A 22,566-nucleotide genomic window follows, 5' to 3' on the forward strand; every position below is an offset into this window, starting at 1 on the left:
AATATTTTAAATACCTGCTACACGGTTTTATTTTATGCATCTTGTATTGTTATTCCTGCATTGGTCTCGTAATAGTACATTATTATGAATAAAACAACGTGTAGACAGACACAGTCAGTCAGTGCATTGTCTACACGTTGTTTTCGTCATAATAATAACAATTTTAATATAATAACAATTATAACTATGTGTGTTCTTATCTGCGTATATTTTGGTACCTCAGCCTTTAACAGTTATTTTGTTAAACTTTAATACATTTATTCAATAAAGTTTGGGAAAAAATTGAAATTCCAGATATTAGAAGCAATCAGGGAACGTTGTGGCTTTTTTAGACTTCCGTGTTTATTCAAATCTGTTCAGATTTGTCGAACGTTGCTTGCAGATGCAGTGCAGTCGGTTATCAAGTGTGTAAATCATGTAGCTCATGACAGGAGACAACAGCTCGGCCACATTGACATTTAGCAGAAGTTTTTCTCCAAAGTGACATACAGCTCAGAGTAAACAAAAGTGCATCGCCAACAGACACAGGGCTTAGATACAAACACATGTTTATTGAAGCACAACTTGGTACAGCTGTTGTGACAGTACACATATTTCTTGTAGCTACCTACAGAAGAGACATACAAAGAGGAAAATAAAGGATAAAAAGTAGCAGGTGGTGAAGGTCTATCTTATGAAGGCTTCAGGAGCTCAAGAGGGAAGTGGGTCCAAGAGAAATGAGTTGAGACCCTTCTTGAGTGCTCGGAGGGATTCAGCACTTCTGAGGGACAATGGGAGTTAATTCCACCACATCACGGCCAAGACTGAAAACCAGCCGGCTTCAGATGCACACAACACACCAGGACACACAACTTGAAACGTTTGTCAGTTTTTTCAGTAGTTATAACTACAATTTTTGTTAATTATATTGGAAATGTTGGTGTGCTTCATTTATATCAGCAATATGTTCAAGCACTTTTTCCGTAGACCTGTTTGCAGACTTGACCTTCACAGTACATCTCCTATGAAAGGAAGAAAAAGACAATAAAAAATTATCGATGGTGCAGCTGCAGAACATCCAACCCTGCATTTTCTCATTACCAAATGTTTGCTTGATACATGCGCTCCCTCCTTCCCTCCAGGTGGATGCCCTCTTACCAAGTGTAACTTGTTCCCTTCAATCCAGTGGGTCCAGCCACGGTTTTTCTTCTCACCTCTCTGCACACACACCAACTTGTCATTGTCCCAGTTCACTACAGTCTGAGGAGAGCACAGGGTGGCAAGAAAATCATATACGGATTTTTAAAATTTGGGGCATGCGATAAACAATCAGCTGTTGTTCTCTGCAGTCTTGCTTACTTTGACACACACATAAACTATCCCTCTGCTGCTCATATTGTTACAAAGCAGACCAAAACAGAATCTCATCAGCCTCTACTTCACAAATGTTTTAAGAGGAATGTTTTCACACAATTTATGTGGGAATTCCAACAAATACGAAAATATCAAACACAACAGCTATGCTGGCTATGGGTTCCAATGGCGAGACTTTTTGTGCCACAAGGTGGCACAGCTTCACCTAAATGAAATCAAAAAACCACTGGCTGTTTACAATACAGTCACTGAAAAGTTTGCAAAGTTTTACCATGGTTGGTCAAAGAGTCAAAGATCACAGGGCAGAGATTTGTACTGTAATGTTTAAAGTCAGTTTTTTCTGCACCACATCTTGTCATCACCTGGCACTTTCTGTTGTCCAGACCTTTCGTCACCTCCTCGCACTCTTCTCCTATTTTGAAGGAGAAGCTGTAGCTCCTGAAGGTTGTTAAGGTCTTGATGGTGAAGGAATCCCCATCTTGCTCAATCACCTTCTGTGGTTTCAGCATGCCTGCAATCTTCCGTGTTGCAAAGTCAATGCCTACGGGAGTACGTAGACTGTTGAATGGTGACTATGCCATAATATTGAAATAAGGGAACTGCTACATATATTATTAATTGGTTTAATCCTCTTTAGCCCTTATATCCAAACAAAGTTGAACATCATTTCATATTACCTCATAATCCATTATGTCTTTTGTGACGTGTAACTTTTCATTTTTTTTCTGGATAAATGGGCAATCTAAGGAACTATGTAATGTACACGCAATGTAGTGGTTAGTGCCACTACCTTTATATTTGAAAGACGTGGGTTCAGATCACATCTTTGGTGCTCATACCCTTGAGCAAGTTATTTACTTAGATGGCACTTTTCTCCAAAGTGACTTATGATATAAGCATGGTGGCACAACGAGTAGTGCTGCTGTCTCACAGCACCTGGGTGGTGTGAGAGGATGTGGGTTTGATCCCTGCTCAGTCTGTGTAGAGTTTGCATGTTCTCCCCCTGTCTGCGTGGGTTTCCTCCCACACTCCAAAGACATGCTGTTCAGGTTACCCCATAGGGTGTGAGTGACACAGAGAGAGCGTGTTCCGCTGATGTATGGATGAGTGGCCCAGTGTAAGTGGTGTATCTAGCAGTGTAAATCACCGTGGTGAATAAGGTGTGTGGGCTGATAACACTACATAGTATCCATTGTAAGTTGCTTTGGAGAAAAGTGTCTGCTAAGTGAATAAATGTAAATGTTAAAATATTTAACCTGACTTACCCATCGATACAGCCGTGTCATTTATACTGTATCGATTCAAGTTAAGTACCTTGATTAAGGGTACTACAGTAAGAGTGTACAGTTAACAATAGTGTAATCACATCTAATGTTTCAGCAAGTATTTTAAATGACAGTTAATCTGCATGAGGTAATTCGATATAAAGGACTGCTGTGTGAAACGCAAGGTCCCATTAGTGCTTTTTTGTTGCACCATTCTGCCTTTTCCAGATCTTTACCCTGCACCCCTTGCACTTTCACCCAGGGTTACGACTTGTGAAATAAGTGCAGGCCTCTTAGAGATCAGCACAATTCTCTGGATGTTATAGCCAATTTGTACATTGGAAAGAATACAGACGATTAAAAAATAGGATAAAGATCTGTTATGGGATAAACATCTGTTATGGAGCGTTGCCATTCTTTCAGTAACTGATGCATAAAACAGCCTACAAGCATCATAAAACTCCGTCTGACCCAATAACGTAACATAAAAGTGGGCGTGTCCTCCTCAAATTCAAGTGGCAGGTCCGTGTTACGACTGCACTTCTTGAGTACTTTTTCCAAAATCTGTTCTCCCAGGTACCTGACGCCAAGGAGCACCGTTTTCTAATAAAATTTATTCGTGTTCTCATGTTCACCTGTAAGACAAGTAAAAAAAAAAAAAAACCCCGAGCGCTCTCGTTGCAAAGACGTTTTTCCACGAGTCATTCGGCAAACAGGGTTGAGCAACACTGTTACTGTAGCTGACGCGTCCTCGTGCGCGAGACACACGTCACGTGGGTTGCGCGACTCTCGCCCTCCCGCCCACTTCCTGTCGTACGAGTAAGTATTACCTGCAGCACAGTACTGTACGCAAAACCTACCCTTCGCTAGTACTGTACGTATCGGAACTCACAAAGAACGAAGTATATTCCGTGTTTCCCAGTCAAAGCGCGGAACGACACTAAGAATCTATAAATAATAAACTAAGCGGAGGCTTTTGACACGTCGTGTCATGCTGTCATTCAAAAGTAGAAGAGAGTCGTGCTCTTTTATAGTCTTATAACTTATAGCCTAAAGTTCTTACAGTCTAGGAATCATTCGCAGATCTAACACTGAAACGTACAGCCTTACGTGTTTTTTTTCTTCTTAAACAGAATATGTTATACACACAGGTGTAAAATCGGTATTTGCCCCCAGCGATCAATGAAATTAAACGTGTCCCCAATTTTGAATTTAAAACTCCACTGAGTACAGTACTATTACTATGATTAATACTTGTGCTCCCGCGATCGCTGCTTACCCCGCCCTTGTATTTTACACCTCTCAGTTACTAGGCGAGAAACTAAAGCAGGCGGGCTGGTGGTCCACTCACCCAGGGCTACCATGTACCCTTCCAAGTTGTCGTTGCTGACAATGTCCCAGGTTCCGCTGTAGTCTACAGGCATGATGATGGTGAATAGGGAGGAAAAAGTGCTTCTAACTGACGGCTCCCACCGTGCGCCTCCAGAACTAAGACGGCTGACACGTGCATAGGAAGCGTTGGGAAATGCGCGGGCTGTGGTGGGTGAGCAAGCGATCAAGAGGCACTGGGGTAAAAGCGAGCGGGACGGGACGGCCCGGAGTGGCCGGGACAACAACCCCACACACACACACACACACACACACACACACACACACACACACACACACACACAGAAAGCACTCGTGTTGAGCGCGAACACACAACCTCCCTCGCTGTTCTGGACACGGTCGCGGAAGGAAAACGAGGAAACGAGCCCCCTTTTCAGCGAAGGAGAACAATCGCAGGGAGTTCTTTCCCCGGCATAACGAGAGACACACGTCTTATGAGAAGAGCAGAAGCGCGCTGACGTCACACTCCTTCGAAAAGAGCGCGCTGGCGACCGCAAAACAGATGGCTTCAAAACGTCCGCCTAAAAAATAGCGTGCCTTAGTATTTAAAACCTGAAACATTGTTTTTTTTTTTTTTTTTAAAAAAAAAGAAAAGTCATGTTTTTTTTATGCAGATTGGATTGTCCAACCGAAGGGAGATTACAAATAAAAAGACAGAAATATTCAAACTGGGGAAGTAGACCTATTAAAATGGACAGATACTATTGTGGCTTCTCCCATAGAACTACTAGAAACAGGCCTAGGAATCAGGGTTTCTGGAAACTGCTCTTTATTGACCGCATGTCTTTTGGGTAACGGCCTTGACAAAGATGCTTCAGACAGTACAAAGCGGTTTCTGAACACTGGAAAGTACCCCAGGTCACTCTAAGCCCCCCTACTCCACACAATGGTTAGGAGGTCACCTTTCGAACCCCCCAGAATTCCCCCGTGGCGAACTAGACATAAGCACCGTAACAACCGCTCAGAACGGAATACGGAACTACGTACATAAACAGACACCAACCCTAACTATTTACATTAATGTACATAATAAGCCCACCTCAGCACTGTTACAATATTATACAACACCCTAATCATCATGAATGGAAAATGTAGGCCTTCACTGTTTGTGTTAAAGAAATAGGTTGACCGGGGCTAAAAGAGCTTTCCTGTAATGAATAATCCTGTCTGTCCACATGGTACGCATATAATTCGGTAAGTGTGCATTTATGCTTTAGTTTAAGGCATTGTAGTTTAAGAGAACACATTGTAATGTTAAACCACATGCAATGCTGTTCATGTTACAGCTTTAGTTTTAAGAGGTGTGATCTCATCAAGAGTTGGCCTTATATTTACATTTACATTTATTCATTTAGCAGACGCGTTTGTCCAAGGCAACGTACATCTCAGCAAAAGTACAATTTATGCATTACATTGAGAAGGAGACATAGCTGCAGACATGAAAGTCTCAAGCAAACCTAGTTTGTTCCCTACCACTTGCTACACCGAGGTTCATCGTTCAAGCATGCGCATAAGACACAGGATAGACAAAAAACATCATTATAATTGTTTCTGAGTTTTTTTTTCACAATAGCACCACCAGTGGAACAGAATTTGGGGGCACTGAGCACATCTGTAAGTCACGCTGCAGTTGACTTGCAGACAGCAGCATCTAACATCTAGCATCCTGCCGGAACCAAAAGCCTCTCAAGATGAGCTTTATGTAGCAGCGTCAAACGCCAAGCCTCAATCTGTGTGCCAAGTCAGCATCACTGCTGGAACCCTTGTCTCTGTGATTTCTGTTACCTAAGGTGAGTTTTGGTCTGCACACAGTCATTCTGTTCAAACTCAGATGCAGTCTAAAACTAGACCTCTGGCTTCAGACCTTCCCAATTCCGGAGAACATATTTAAATATATGAAAATAAATGAACATGCATGAATGCTATGTGCATAATAGGGCTTTGTTGTGTTATTTTAATAATTTAATACATTTGTGTTATTCATCTCAAAATAATATTAATACACTACAATACATCAAATACAAAACAGTATTAGAGTTATAAATATTTGCACGCTGCGCTATTTCCACTTTCTTTTCTAAATTTGTCGTCTTCTCCATTTTCTTTTCAACACCCAGTTTCCACTTGCTAGTCATTTCAGCTAAAACGTAACTTGAAGGGAATCACAAGCGAAAAGTTTTGTAAGCAAAACTCAAGCACTGCTGGACTCCCAAACAGACGGGGACCCAAACAATAATAAATATGCGTGCCTTGTGGCAACACGGCCAGCCGACGTTATTGTTCAGCAGGTGGAGCGTCATCGTTAGATGTTACGACTAAACGCTGAGACTTGAAAATAATAATATAATTAGGTGAACAGGATGGCTGTTGTAAGTCTTGGTTGTTGCTATTTGCATATGTCGAAAGTTCAGTTTTTTTTAACCTTAATTATATTCTCTTGTCTTTTTTTCAATATATATCTCCTTTAAATATATTGTCTTGTTGCACAGTCTACAGAGTTGACTAGATTAACATTTCAATATAGGTTATATGTGTGTATAACTGTGTATGTGATAAATAAAATCTTGAATCTTGAATCTCGAATCAGTACTACCTGTACGCAAGAATGACTGACAGATTAGGTACCAAACGCTGAAAAAAAGTCCTTTACTGAAAATTAACCTCATTAACAAAAGCACAACTTCATCTATCATGTCCCTTTATTTATCTATCTCCCTTTTTCAGTACTGTCCTTGAGAGGTGATCACTTTATTTCATTGGTTGTGTGTTTATTCCCACTCTTTATTCCCTAACTACCTGCAGGGGCTGCCAATTTCCACCGTGCAGAGAAATCTGGGCAAATTAGACACGGCGGCCTCTTGCGACGCGGCAACCTGTCTGCACCTTGTCGGAATGGCACTGCCCAGCTACCACTGTGCCAGGCCAGGGATCAAGAGTGCCTGTAGGGTGAGGCCTGGAATGAGGTTTTCCTTGGCCATCTGCCTTTGGTAAGTATGAGTGAGCATGTCATCACCCCTTCTGAAACACACCTGGTCACAGGGAACAAGACTGGCCCAGGGGCCCACAGTTTATGCGGACAAGCTGTCAGCAGACACTTTCCGCTGTCTGACAGCATCGGAAGCACGGAGTGAGGATTCACCAGTACGGCTCGACACCAGTTTAGACACAAAGAATGTTGTGCACATAGCTGAGGTAGGTGGTCTCTGCAAAGTGTTGCATGAATACCTCAGCTAGATTGTTTTGTAGAGGCAAAGGTCATGTTTTTCCTGCATAATGTATTCCTACAGAGTGTTCCTTCGGAGTGGTTTGGAGCCACCGCCATCTGCATTAATATTATACAGCTTGTAATTATTTCTTCCTGACTGAGCTAATCACTGAAGGAATAGTACTCTTCACATAGTTATGCTAAAGGTGTGGAGGACTTGCTGCATTTTGTTCTGCTTTGTGAAATGGAAAAGAAATCTGTTCTTGACATTTGGTACCCTAACCTGGGAGAACAGACTCTGCAGCTGCAATGGAAGATCTGTTACAGGTCTGCTTTACCTTCGTCAAGTCATCGCTCTGTAGCAGCAACGAAAGGAAGCAATGGAAGCAATGCCAGCTGCCCAGGCTGAAGATCTTCACTCAGTGCTGCTGCCTGCCACCAGGGAGAACACACACCCGCCACTCCATCTCCAGCAGAAAAAGTTTTTAGGACCCAGGGACCTTCCTTGACCTTTTGGAACAAATAGTCTTGACTTACTCGCAAGGGAAGCCACTGCAAGGTATATTACATCCACCACCGGAATATCGGTTTCACTGTGCTCTGACCCTTTGTTTTTCTCCAGGCTATTGGTGACATAGAGGCAGGGAATGGAGTGCTGGTGTTGTGGTGAATCCGGAGATCTCACCAGGAACAACACAATGGTGCAGGATGGAGCCAGAGTGCCCTTACTGTGAATATGTACATCTGCTGGCAGTGCCATGATTTGCGCTGCAGCTCTCAACCCTAGCAGGTCTCTTTTTAGCATGTTGGTGTGAACTTCATCAGACCATCATAACAAAGTTCCTAGCAGTATCGAATTTGCTGTGGACGTTGTAGACTGTGCAACCTGCTTCCAAAAGCACTGCCATCGCAAAACCAACCAGCCAACGTCAACAACCGCTTGTCCTGAGCAGAGTTGCAGCGAGCCGGAGCCCATCGCAGAAGCACAGGGCGCAAGGCTGAGGAGGGAGGGGACACAGCCTGGGCGGGATGCCAGTCCACTGCAAGACACCCCAAGCAGGACTTGAGCCCCAGCCCCACTGCATAGTGGACACCGGCCAAACCTGCCGTGCCGCCACACCCCCCATCGCAAAATGCCTCAGCAAAAAAGTGAGTGCCAAAACTCTGTTTTACTTGTTCTTCTAACAGCGATTTAATTGCCCCATATTAAGCACATGGAGAATGGAAAGAAACTTTTTTCCTGCACCAAGAAAATCTTTCAAATGTAGTAATTTGTTTTTCTTGTCATTTATCGTTGCCATTTTTTTGACTTGTCTTTTTGACTGGTAATTTTGTCGTTTTGCATTCTTATTAATGGGTATACAACTCATATGAACATGCATTATGTGGCCCTAATGTTTTTGTTTGTTCAACCACACCACATGTTCTATGTCCATCGTTTTATCTGTAGTGGCCTAGTTCGTGACACCAGCTTAATCCATAATGCAGTTTCAATGCGCTTAATATATCTGTTTCTATACTTTCCCATATACAAAATATTGTAATTGGATATGGGGGGTGCGGTGGCGCAGTGGGTTGGACCACAGTCCTGCTCTCCAGGGGGTCTGGGGTTCGAGTCCCGCTTGGGGTGCCTTGCGACGGACTGGCGTCCCGTCCTGGGTGTGTCCCCTCCCCCTCAAGCCTGGCGCCCTGCCTTGCTGGGTTAGGCTCCAGTTCACCGTTGTCCTGCTTGAGACAAGCGGTTTCAGACTGTGTGTGTGTGTGTGTGTACATACTGTATTATGTGGCTGTACCATTTTAGAGCATACACCACAACTGCCTAAAACAACGTTTTAACAAAAAATACTGTAATATTATAAAATGCAGGGGGGTGCGGTGGCGCAGTGGGTTGGACCACAGTCCTGCTCTCCAGTGGGTCTGGGGTTCAAGTCCCGCTTGGGGTGCCTTGCGACGGACTGGCGTCCCGTCCTGGGTGTGTCCCCTCCCCCTCCGGCCTTACGCCCTGTGTTGCCGGGTAGGCTCCGGTTCCCCGTGACCCCATATGGGACAAGCGGTTCTGTAAATGTGTGTGTGTGTGTATTATAAAATGCATTAAAATTTCAGTATTTTATAAAATAATATCTGTATTATAGGTGCTTTAATTATTACTGTAGAAAGCAGTTATATTACAGCAGTGTGATGCTTTATAATATAATACATCCATCACAACGAACTGAGTTTAATGAACTTGCATAAAGGACTGACTTGTAAATGATTTAATTCATGTTGGGAATGGATGTGTGTGAGCCTCTGCTGCTCCTGTCTGATTATTTGTGTGACACAGAAGATCATCAGCTCGAGCCCCCAGGCCATACAGACTTAACTCCCCCCTTCATTTCATCCTACTTGTTTGAGTACTGTAGTAGTGCATGTGTTTTCTTTTTCATTACTAAGAGCACTTAAGAGGCTGGAAAATGCATAGACTGTGTGAACCGCAGATGTCTGACAGCAATTCTTGTTTTCTATTTGCTTTTTTTGACAGCATTGTGTTTTCATGTTCGCGGCCGATGAGTGAAACTCCATTACACACTGTCGTCTTCAAGTTCATTCAAAACAAATGAGGTGTTCTCGCTTATATGTTTGGATTTTGTGATCTATTTTTATACTTCGGGCTGTATCTCATGCTCACTGTGACTTCACTGAGATTTTTCCTTATTTGCTGTACCACTGTACATGTTTTCATTCAAAGGTGTCTGTACCCTATAAAAGGAATATTAAATGTAAAGTTGGCAAATCAACATCAACCTGACTGAAATATATAGGTGGTCCCTGATTTACGATGGTTCGACTTACGATTTTTTTCAACTTTACGATGGTGAGCTGGCGATAGACATTCAGCAGAAACCGTACTTCAAATTTAGAATTTTGATTTTTTTCCCAGGCAAGCTATATGTGGAGCGATACTCTTTCGCGATGCTGAACAGCTGCAGCGAGCCGCATCTCCCAGTCTGTCATGCAGAGGTGTGTGTTATGTGAATTAAATGCATTTTCGATTTACGATATTTTCGACTTCCGGTGGATTTCGTGGAACGTAACCCATCGTAAATCGCGGACCACCTGTATTCTTTCTTTCATTTTTACCCATTTTCTCCCTGGATTCTGCAGAATTCTGACTTTTTTTTTTGCCTTATTTCAACTTCTTTCTCTGTTTCAAGGAAAGTAGGTATAGGTCCAATTGTGGGCCTGTTTCTTCTCTCACACCTTCATGTAGCTTTTCTTTTATCACAGTGCTCTCTATGCTGTGTTCTGACTGGTGCTAAGAATATTTTCAGAACAAAATACCACACATTCCTTCATGTCAGACTGAAGACAGTGACCTGTAAGTGGATACAAATAAAAAGGGTAAACAGGTCCACAGATGATCAATGACAGACAGACTGAATGATGGATTTAAGAGTGGAGTGGAGCGTTCAGTAAATACAGGAATATGTAGGAAAACGCCCTTCACTGTAATGTTGAAGATTCATACATTTCATTATATTATTTTTCCCGATCAGTTTTCATAAAGCTGTAACATCCTGCTTATTAGTGTGTAAAATGCAAATTGTAAAATACAATTTGACATTCGCCGGTGAAAAACAGTTATGCTGACTGCACTGCTGAGTCAAGTATGTGAAAAATGTACATTTATTCATTTAGGTGACGGTTTTCTCCAAAGCGACTTAAAATGTTAAGCTACTTACAATAACTTGCCCATTCATTACAGTTGGGTAATTTTACTTGAGCAATTTAGTGTAAGTACCTTGCTCAAGGTCATTCCAGCAGTAGGTGAGATTTGAACCTTGCATTCAAAGGCAGCGGCTCTAACCACTACATTACCAGCTGAGTATGTGTGTTCGCATATTGTGAACGTTCATTTATCTTATGGAGCTGTCGAAAGCAGTGGTAGAATGAATTAATCGTGATTAGAGATGGTTCAGAAAGGCTCGCAGTAGTCTTACATGCTCCGATTAATCTTCATTTAGCACGCAAAAGTTCATGAGGTAAAGGTGCACAGGGGAAAGAAGCACTAATGTTCCTCGGAGGAAGGAGCAGTCTTAGAGCACACGCGCTGACATGGGGTGGTGATTGATGCCGTGGCCTTTCAAAGCCTCGTTTCCGTTTGATGTGCGCTCGAGACGACCGTGGCCCTAGCTGAGCGCGGCTCAGAGCCGTCTGCGCACTCCCGCCTCTCGTGTGTTGTGAGGGTTGCGAGCGATGCCAAGTTCAAAGCATTCAGACGTGCCACATCTTGCACCACATTGTCCTGGAAGTCAAATTTCAGTTTACTGTACTCTAGGTAATTGCCAGTCATAGATCTGGGGAAGGGGTGCAAAGAGCCAGACTGTTTAATTAACGTTGGAAATGGGGGATTAACCCAAAAGTAATACAAATATTAATTGAGGGGGGCTATTTTAACAGCAGATCCATAAGTCTGAAATAAACTATTGCAATAAATATTAGTTAAAGGCTGAATTATACTTCTGAGCATGTGATTTTACTCCGAGAAAATTATATTGTTGTACAGTATATATGATCAATGAAGTGTACATTGAAATTTCTACTCCCGAAATTCCAAAAACGATGTTGAAACATAGCTCCAGGTTTCAGACTTTGTGGGTGGTGTTTCAAAGGTGTTTTCCCTCTTCTTCCACATGAAAAGAAAAAACTTCCTCAGTCAGTTTCAAACAAGCACACTAAGATCCCTGTTAAAGTCAAACCAACATGTTTAAATCCAGGGAGTGGATTAAAAAGGCCCTCAACAGACTTTTATCTCCTTTAAAAAGGTCCATGGTTTGATCGTAAACTTTTCCTCCTTCTTCAACAGCCGGCGTGATTTCAAGAAGACTTCTATGCGTCTTCCCTTCATCCAAATGAAAGTCGGTGCAGAAATAAAATTCCCGTTCTGCTTGTTATGTTAGATGTGTGCAGCCTTTCTGCATCAAAGGATATTTGTTTTGTCAGTTTTTTATGTAGTCGTAGTGTGGAAAAATTAAAAGCAACAAAACAACTTAGCTAAAGATGAGCGATGAAGTTTACATGTTTTAGTGAGCATTTTCTAACCTTAAATTTAAGAATGAAATTATTCTGAATCTTAAATGTAAGTCTAAAATTGTTTATAATACCACCGTTGTACATTTTTCACTCTCTACCTAAAAATGCATTAAGAATACATCCAGATAAGTTTATTTTCACAGATATTCAAAACTTCTGCACTTTCAACATGAATGTCTTCGTCAGTGTCTTTCAAAAAAAGTCTTCATTGTTGTCATTCTGCTTTAGCTTGGGTAAAAATTAAAAAAAAAAAATAGATCCCACTGATGTCCAGTGAATGTAGTTCAACTTATTCAAATGCCCTAGGATGAGGAATAGAGCTGCCTTCTTGTAAAAAGTGAATTTAAACAAATGGAGAAAATTTTTCAAGTGAACTCTAAAAGTTTTGTTGTGTTGTCCTGACAGGTACTGACTGATGGAAAGCTACAAGAGAATATTTGTCTTTGAATGTCCCTTGGAGAGCTGTAGGGACCATCTTTACTACATCTGAAATTTTAGATTGGTATACAGTAGGTTTTTAAAATTTTTTGATTGTTGCTTTATTTCTTATTTATTGTATGCTATGGTATGTATTGTTTTATGTGAGTCCAATGTTGTGCACTGGCCATGTCATGGTTGTCCAGGACAAATTTCCCAGAAATGGGACAATAAAGTATATTCTATTCTATTCTATTCTATTCTATTCTATTCTATTCTATTCATCTGGCACCACTAAGACATGATCATACTGTCCCAACAAAGAAAGTCGCCGTGTGTAAAGGAAACTGCGAGGGAGGTCACTGTGAGACGTAACATTACTTTCAAAGAGCTTTAAAATGTCTCTATCTCAGATTATGGTTATTTTTCCATAAATATAGCCTATATGAAAGTGAGGCAAGAAGACAGTTTTATTTAAAAAAAAAAGATTTTTTGATAGAATAGTACAATAGTAAAAACACCATACACTGTGAACAAAAACCAAAATTTTAAATCATTTACTAGCTACTTTTCTAAAAAGCAGTTTAGAGTTATTAACCACTTTACACAGCTGGGTAATTTTAAGTGAACAATTGATGGCATGTAGCTTGCTCAAGGGTACTACAGGCAGAGATGGGATTTGAACATGCAACATTTAGGTCCTAAGGTAACTGCTGTAACCACTACACTACTAACCACTCCTAATCAAATACCACATATGCAGAATACCATTTTCAAAATACTATTTTTCCATAATATTTCCAGACCAGTAATGTTGTGTGGGACTATTATTTTCAGCAAACTTATTTAGACACGTTATTTGTATCTTGGGGTGCGGTGGCGCAGTGGGTTGGACTGCAGTCCCGCTCTTCGGTGGGTCTGGGGTTCGAGTCCCGCTTGGGGTGCCTTGCGACGGACTGGCGTCCCGTCCTGGGTGTGTCCCCTGCCTCTCCGGCCTTACGCCCTCTGTTACCGGGTAGGCTCCGGTTCTCCCGTGACCCTGTATGGGATGAGCGGTTCTGAAAATGTGTGTGTGTATTTGTATCTTTGGGTAGCTACATTTTTGCATTGCTGTAGCATGTGACATGCTTTAGTACATATGTGTTATCTGAAGCATTTTGACACTGTTTAAAAAACAACTTTGTTTCTGAAAGTCAGAAATTAACTTGGCCTTGAAGCCATTAAAACAGATTTTTCATAGCACTTTATGACATTTACATTAATAATATTTTAAAATGGTGTTTAGAATATAGGGGAGTGTGGTGGTGCAACGAGCTTGGCTGGGTCCTGCTCTCTGGTGGGTCTGGGGTTCGAGTCCCACTTGGGGTGTCTTGCGATGGACTGGCATCCCGTCCTGGGTGTCTCCCCTCCCCCTCCAGTCTTGGGCCCTGTGTTGCCAGGTTAGGCTCCGGCTTGCTATGACCCCGCTTGGGAGAAGCGGTTTCAGACGGTGTGTGCGTTTAGAATATTGTGCAACAATACACTAGAAAGCAAATTTATTATAGCTAGCAGATATAATAAGTTAGTTTAAAATGAGCAGTTACTTGTTTAAATAGAGGGTTTAGTAAACTGACTTAGTACACATATACTGTAGACTGGCTTTTCTTGGCTACTAGCACAATTTTCCTGTAACTGCTGTTTGAGAAAATTTAAAATTCATTCTTAGACAACACAGTCCACTAAGAACTGTACGTGAGTCAAACTGTGACCGATTGCTCTACAATTTCAAGATGCAGTGACAGATTTAGGGTAATTCATTTTACAATTCATGTAAAAAGAGCTGTAGGGAATCAAGGATTCAGAGTATTTTTGGCATTCCAGCATCTGCAAATCCCTGGCTTATCACCGTGCTGAATTTTAGAGTGGGCTGAGGAAGAGCTGAACTAATGATCACTGGGATCGTCATCTTTGTGTTTACTTTAAGAAAGCCTAAAAATCCATTCAACCGAGGCTTTCTAGAAATTCCCTCATTTCGCTTGGGCTGGGAATCTTGAAGCCCCAAGGTTACAGTACATATCTTTACTGTTCTGCCAACTTCAGTTCCTCTTACCTGCACTCCCTCCCCTTCATTCAACTTCAGCAGCAACCCCACCCACTTTTGGGGTGGTCTATGGTGAGGCAGAGCAGGTAAAGGATTAGTCAACCTCTCCTCAGCAGCATACCAAACCATGATCAGGACCCTTGAGTTGCAGACGCTCCCTGAAGACATAGAGTAGTTACATGCAGTTGGGATCTGGAACACACAAAACACATCTAGTAGGCCTGGTCTTCATCTTTGGAGGTAAGTGATGGCACAGGGGTACATTCATACAATTATGTCCTTATTATAATGTCATCCCATAACAGGCGTCTTTTCTAAATGTTTCAACCTTCTTGAAAAACTGAACTGAGAAATATTTTACTGGGTTCTTCTTGTTTCCATTTGGCTTCTTCACGCAACCACAAGCAATTTAATGTAAATGTGGTCTTTTTTTCTCTTTTCTCTCTAGAATCATACCCTAACACAACCCAGTTTTCTTTTTTCTAAGAAAATTTAGGATTTTGCGGTAGTGTCACAACCCTTTCAGGAGACGTCACATGTCTCCTGTGCAAAGTTATTAGACTATATAGAATATTATGCATGGTTCATTAATAACATCAGTAAATGGCATATAGTTTTTTAAATAAGACTTTCATTCGGATGGATATTGAAGTAATTGAAAAAGAGGAGTTTAATTTGCAGATCCATTGAAATTGCTCCAGTCAGTATATCCTGCTTAATAAAAGTGTAAATCATTGTACGTTAGTTTTGTCAAGGCATTAGCTAAATAAAGGTTACTAGTACTTATTACATTTAATTTTAAAAGTATTTTCTTTTATTACTTTCAGGCATTTCACATTTACCCATGCCACTTTTACATTGTTTGAGGTCTAAAACAGTCAGAGAAGTGCTGCTCCTCCTGTGCTCTCAGTTGTGACACATGAGGTTTCTAAACTTCTCACATCAATGAAACGGTAATAAAACTAGTTCTGCAAAGACATTCCATCAAAATACAAATGTATTGGAATGATAGGCACATGGGAATAAAGTTGCTCTCACTTTAGTGGTTGAAATGGATTTGGCAGTGGTCCTGGGACACCTGATACCCATCCACACAGATGGGGAATTTCCGCTGTGATTTTACGGGGGGGGGGGGACCGAGGACCTGCTTATGTCTGTTCGGAGACACCAAAGGGTGCAAAATGATGGCTCTGAAGAGTTAACGACATGCAATAGAAAAGAATGATCATGTAAACTAAAAAGAGCATGAATACAACCTTGTGAATATAACCTTATATTTCTGGGCACTAATGCAAAGCAATTATCATGTAGAGTTCCAAGTTTTATTACAGTTTTCGATTTTATCACATGAAACCTGGTTCTGTATTTCTTATTAGTAGTTCTAGAAAGACCAAAACAATTTTAACAATGAAGTGTATTAATGTTTGCTGTCAGACACACACATCCCACTTCCTATAGTGTGCAGTAGTGTTATTGTGTTATGAATGTTTGAGTTATGAATTTTTGAAGATGCATTATTCATTTTTCTTTTCATTTGTATTTTCCTCACTTATCTTTCGATTAAATCAATTTTAACTTTAATGTGGCTTGAATGAAATAATGTCACTTTAACTGTGTATTTTTTTAATTATGGCTACATCAGAGACTTTTACAAAAGCTAACCTACAGTGAATAAATTGAATGCGTCCCTACTGTTCTGCTTTTATCGACAATATAGATACCAAAGCAAACTGAAAATGACCAGATGGTGATGAAATTTACAAAGTCCTGTGATGGAATCAGGCATCCCATCTAAGGTGTTTCTCACCTCATGTTCTGTTTCCAGGATAGTTTCTGGATACAGTGACATTGTACAGTTGAAAATGGAATAAATAAATATTAGCTTTACAGCACATTTTTAGTTCTCTATGGCTTCTCTGAGGTTTTTACCAAACAAAACTCGTTATAGCCAACCTTCTTGATTGTGATGTAGTGATTTGATTTATGAATAAATTGAGCTGCGATCAGCCTTCCAGTCCCTCTTGTGTTTCTAAGCTGAGGACTTGGTCTGTTGTTATTTGTTTTTATTGTTTCCTACAGTGAATGTACCCTTACGTTTCTAATAAACAGTAAATGTAAATCAATTATTACGCCAAATTCCAAGTCTCCACATTATAGTTTTTGGTTTATCACATAAAAATTCAGCACATTCTTTCCAGTTTGCTTGTACTTGCTCCTCAGGGCCATCATAATGTGAACAAGTTTTGTTTCAGTTTAAACTTTAAACAGTCCTTTGCAAAGCATTAATATACCTCACATCATCTTAGAAGTTCATTTGTGTTAGCAAGACTTAATTTGCTGGTGCTAAATGGAGCTCATAATTAAGTGTCCTTCACATTTCATTCTGAAATTCATACTTCATGAACATATTTTAAATTAGGATGACCTGTAAAAGGTTTTAAATCTACTGTTTTGTCTTTATTATGGCTGTAGTTCTACAAGTAGCAGAGAAGAGCCTTGGAAACACAGTGGAACCTAAAACCCAGACTGAGATGAGTCTCTTCCTTCTCTGTTTCTTCATGATGCTAGAGGAAGACATTGCTTGTGAAATGCTTTTCCAGAAGAACACTGAAAAGATATGGGCCTAACAATGGAGGAGCTCATTTTTTATTCCCAACACCCCCTTTGCTTTGGAAAATAAGAAACAATGGACCATTCTGAAAATTCCCTACAATGTCCTTTTCTGTTATTTTCTGCTTGTTTTTGACGATGCCATTGTGCTTATTGTAATTATCGGGGCATTTAAAACCACACAAAAATACTTTTTGTCACGCCACCTTATTGTTTCGCTCTTGGACTTCCGATGAACAGACCATATGCGTACATTAGGACTGGTTGCTGTTACTTGCGATCAAACACTACAAGCAACCAATGCTATTTTAGGAAATTTACAAAAATTTTAAAAAGTTAGAAAAGAGAAGACATATAAAGTTAATCTGCTTTGTGCTTTCATACAGTAAGCTGAACTCCTGTGACACATCACTATGAACGGTGGCTTTTCACACACATTTGTGGAACAACGGCCAAGCTTCTTGAGTCGAAGCGGGCTGCAGTACGGGACGGTGCCACCAAGTGGGCACCCTGAGTACTGTCGCCACCCTCCTCATATGCACCCTGGTGGTGACCCCCTTGCCCATACTGTGCCCCTACTGCTCTATCCTGCAAAAGTAGATTCTGCATTCTACAAAAACTCTTACCCATGTGGCCCACCCTTCATCCCCTACCTTCCTACCTTCCACGGGCATTTTGGGGTGTACGAGTGTCCTTTTGAGCCAGCCTTCATCCAGAAGCGCAACGAAAGGGAGCGCCAGAGGGTCAAATGTGTGAACCAAGGGTATGCCAAGCTGCGGGAGCACCTGCCGGGTGGTACCGGGGACAAGAGGCTCAGCAAGGTGGAGACCTTACGTGCCGCCATCCGCTACATCAAGCAGTTGCAAGAGCTTGTGACACAGCAGCCCAGGGAGCCCACCTGCAAAAGTACCTCTTGTAGAAGCCTGGGCCAACTCGAAGCAGGCCACAGTGATGGGGAGTCGGGTTCCTCCTCACCAGGGCTCTATGGTGAGGAGTCTGAGGGAACGGGGAGCTAAAGTGAGAGTGGATCCTCCAGAACTGAGGAGTGAGGACCATGCTGAAGTGGTCGAGATGAAAGCCTGTATTGGAAAAAGACAGAAGCTCTTTAGTCAGTCAGTGGACTCTGATGCAGATGATTCTACTGAGCATAGGCAGAGGATGGACAGAGGTAGATACTGTAGGCTAGACACTGCATGGCCTGAAGGCCCTGAATGTTTGATTACTACTGTTTGGAGTCACAACTCGTTTTTACCATCATTATGGGTCCCGAGAAAGAATTGAAACAACCTTGGGAAAGTAAGATGTGACCAAACATGGGATTTTGAACAACTTCATAAATGGCTCCAAAGCACAGAGGTAGCAATGGTGCAATAGACTCAGACAGTGCGGTATATCACGATAAGAACAGTTAAAAATAGGCCACTGTCATAATTTTGGTCTTTGAAATTGAGTAAAAGAAGTATATAATGTATGTATGCCTTTATTTAGATGTGTTGGGTGTAATATCTATGACTGAACACAAGTGAAAACAAGTCTTTAGTGACTGTTGAAGTAGTATTATTTTCATCTGTAAAATTATATCCTCTTTCCTAATAGCCTCTATGAAAAATATGCATTAGAAAATTTGGAAGTGGTGTAGGATGCCTTTGGTATTTGGGTTACTGAGCTACTTTAGCAGCAGAGGCTGATGATGTGCAGACCAACAAAAGCTGATGAACACATCGAAGTGGCATCGAATAAAAACATTCATCCTTGAAATATACCGTACAAACATCCAAAACTGTTCTCAAAAGCATGTCTATAAAAAAAGCAAAACAGAATGCCAACATACAGCAGATACTGTGACTGAGCCTAGAACACATGATGAAAAAAAGACTGTGCATTGAGTAGCTCTTTTGATAAACCAAAAAAAAAATCTAGTGAAAAGAACACTGAGCAAAGCGAATTTTTTTGCAGCTGTAGAAGGCAGGAGATGTAGTGTTGAAGCCGGGCGCTTGAAATCACCACCCGTACACGAGTAGCTCACTGACCAGAAAGAAACTCAGTGGATACTGGTATAAACTTTATGCATCATCTTTGAAGGAACAATAATGGAAATTACTGAAGAATCTATAATTAGCTTCAGTGCAACAAAAGTGCAAGATGTGGAAAGCTGCAGAGGAAATCAGCTTTGAGTAAAGGAATATCTCTCAGTGGTAAACACAAAGGTTCGAGTACAACTCCGATCACCTATTGCGAAGGCTCACTGAGGAAAAAAAAAAATATTTCAGGAGTTCGAGGGCACTTACTAAATGAGAGAGATTTATCACAAGGGTTGAAAATGAAGACAATGACTGATCCATTATAGTAGGAAGATCACATCCATTTACAACCTAGTAGTACTTCACCTTGGTCAGATTCTTATTGTATATTTTTCTGTAGGTCATTTTTGGTTTTCTGTGACATAGACATAGCCTGTTAAGTCTTTAGAATAATATTTTATTTTAATTACTCTTAACTGAATGGTTTGGAAAAAATGAATGTATGTTGTTTTAAAAGACCCAATTTGGAGTTCTCCAATGGATTCCAGGGAAATAAAGTGACTGCTTAAAAAGAGAAACTTTACTGTACTGGCTTTATTTTTGTTTAGGAGACACATGGATTAGAAGATCAGTGTAATTTTGTTAATTCTTATTTTTGGCGGCAAGATTTTCCCGTGTAACATTTATGGACTCTGTTCTGAGGTCAAGCATCCTATACTAAATGAAGAAAAAAAGAAGAAAAGTCTGATTTAATAACAGCTATTCGGCAAAATTAAACATAAAGTTAAGGACACAAGTGAGCTTCGTAAAGGTGAGTTACTAGGCTCAGTTTTCTCTTTTAAATGCAAGTCATCTTCTGAATGTTCAGTCTTATTGGCGTTTTGTAAAACGCAAAGTCTCAATAGAGAAGTCTTAGATCAAACCCCATGTCATTTTCAGCTGTCAGACACCTACGATGTATATAAACATCCACCAAACTTCACAGATCACGCATGTGCTGTTTTCCACAAGCCCACCACCACCCCAGCTCATTCTCTCTTTTCGGGGGTGGGTGCTCAACGACCTCACTTGGCAGCAGGTGGGAGCCCTGCAGTGGACTCTAACCCCAGATGGAAAGGACATTAAGTTTTTGCCCAAGTACACAATTTCAATCTACTACTTCCATCTCCTGGATTGTCGTTAATATTTTTTTAAATTGTCATAATCCAAACCCAAATGTAACTTTTTTCAACAAGATGTGAAGCTCTCCAGAGCACTCAGGATTAAGTACTGTATTTGTAAGCTGTTTTTTTTTTTTTTTTTTTTTTTGCTTCTGCTTGGATGTGCTGCCTTTTCACTTTTAAACTGAATGAAAAAACTAAAGATGTCTCGGTTGACAGATGCCACCACAGTAGGGATCCCAATTCCCTTCTTCCCTCTTCACTGTTTTGCTGATGTCCTTTACATCTTTCCATTGACTGCTTCAGCAATTTCTGATATCATCCCTGTTCTCGTCTCTTGTTCCTTTACCTTAAGACGAACACATCCACGATATCTAATGTGGAAATCTAAAGGTCTGACTGCTAGTTTATAAGGAGCTGTTTGCATCCTAACACTGTGTTGTTTCCTCAGCAAAAATACATATATTTTAAGAGTTGGTACCCAACAACCCTCAGAGACCAATAGTCCAGAATTACAGACTATTTCCCTCCTTCCCTCTCTCTCTAGTCCTTTTGATTGAGTTTATACAAGGTATCTGTAGTCCTCTCCCAGAAAGCTCTCCTTGATGGATAACAGTTTAGATTCAAGATTCCAATGGATTGCCAGGCTGTTGTGATACCCCAGGTAAGCTACTGCAGTTCCCTCCTATCTGATCTTCTACCGTCTATCATCAAGTCTATCCAACTCTGAAAATGTGCTGATGTATTGGAACAAGCTCCCCTGAAACTGCTGAATACCTCACAGCTGAATGGTCCCAAAACCGATCGTGATTGACCCCATATCTCTCCCAATCTCCTGCCTGCTACATAAACTTGTTTACCACAGTCTGAAATGATTATCTATACATTTACTATTTCAGTAGCATTACCATAGGCAACAAAATGATGACATCAAACAAACGACTCATGTTTTGATAGTATATTCTGAGTTATGTACGGTTTGGGGGAAACACATCTGCTGACTGACTGAATGGAGGAAAATTGTATTAATTCTAGAGGGAAATTGCAGAGGGCTACAGAACTATACAATATACATTAATGTGTTAGCAGGAAAAGACTGGAAAGACTTCAATCACACATGAAGGAGGCAAACAAACACAAAACCTATATATGACAGCAATCTGATAAGTGCACATTTAATAATAACAGATCCCCATTTGACAGCAGGGAATATTCACAGAGATGCCTATTTGGGGTTTTTTTCAGGCTGCAGTAACTGAAGTGTAGCATATTTGAGCATAACTATTTTTATGAGCAATAATAACAATAGCATCTTTATTATATATTGCAGATTTAAATTTTGTCTGAAGTGATGAAAGGACTTTAAAAGGATGGCTAACATTTTCTACAGCTTGACTGTTTTAGTTGTAACAAGCAACCTATAGCAGAGAAATAAAAAAACATGTAACCCGAAGGTTGCCCTTCATATTTTCTAATGTGCATTGTTGCTTTTACAGTCTTTCCTACTGATTAGGTGCTAAATTGTGAAATAATACAATGTTGACACCAGTATGGATTTTCTGTCATTTCCTGGGTATGGAAAATAATGAAATGTACAGCCATAGGTGTGAAAAAATAATTCTACCTTTACAAAAAATAACATGTTGTGGCACCTTTAGCTGCAATGACTGCAACTAAATACTTTCTGGGTCTCATGAAAAAGGGGAAAATACTTTTTTTTTTTTAACCAGAATTGAACATCCACTGATCTGTTTTATATTTAACTACCAAGTAATCCAAGTATAAATCACAGGCTACATAATAATTGATTTCTAGGAGAGACAAGTATGAAGAAGATACCACTGACATTATGAAAGCAGGGATTTTAGTAATGATAAAGAAATGGTCCTTGTATACAGTCCACAGAACTCTCCAGTCACATTTAAGGGTGTACTAACATTTCTTTCAAATTTCGTAAGGCCTATATAATCTAACTGCTGATTGTGTGCTGTTG

At 40.7% G+C, this 22,566-nt stretch overlaps 2 protein-coding genes across 2 annotated transcripts; one reads left to right on the plus strand and one right to left on the minus strand.

Moving 5' to 3' along the window:
* Positions 1 to 531: 531 nt before the first annotated feature.
* Positions 532 to 4,255, minus strand: LOC108933570 (retinoid-binding protein 7-like). Its single transcript, XM_018750741.2, has 4 exons — positions 3,970 to 4,255; positions 1,716 to 1,894; positions 1,138 to 1,239; positions 532 to 1,001 (listed from the first exon to the last, which is right to left on the minus strand). Exons 1-4 carry the CDS (start codon positions 4,040 to 4,042, stop codon positions 948 to 950), a joined length of 408 nt encoding a protein of 135 aa, XP_018606257.1. The 5' UTR covers positions 4,043 to 4,255; the 3' UTR covers positions 532 to 947.
* A 13,550-nt stretch (positions 4,256 to 17,805) lies between these two features.
* LOC108933587 (achaete-scute homolog 5-like) lies at positions 17,806 to 19,853 on the plus strand. Its single transcript, XM_029259299.1, is given in 3 exon segments — positions 17,806 to 18,278; positions 18,280 to 18,560; positions 19,840 to 19,853. Coding segments are annotated over 3 exon segments (768 nt in total).
* Positions 19,854 to 22,566: the final 2,713 nt, after the last annotated feature.

The sequence above is a fragment of the Scleropages formosus genome, chromosome 16 (assembly GCF_900964775.1).
Source record: "Scleropages formosus chromosome 16, fSclFor1.1, whole genome shotgun sequence".
In the NCBI taxonomy this organism is placed as follows: domain Eukaryota; kingdom Metazoa; phylum Chordata; class Actinopteri; order Osteoglossiformes; family Osteoglossidae; genus Scleropages; species Scleropages formosus.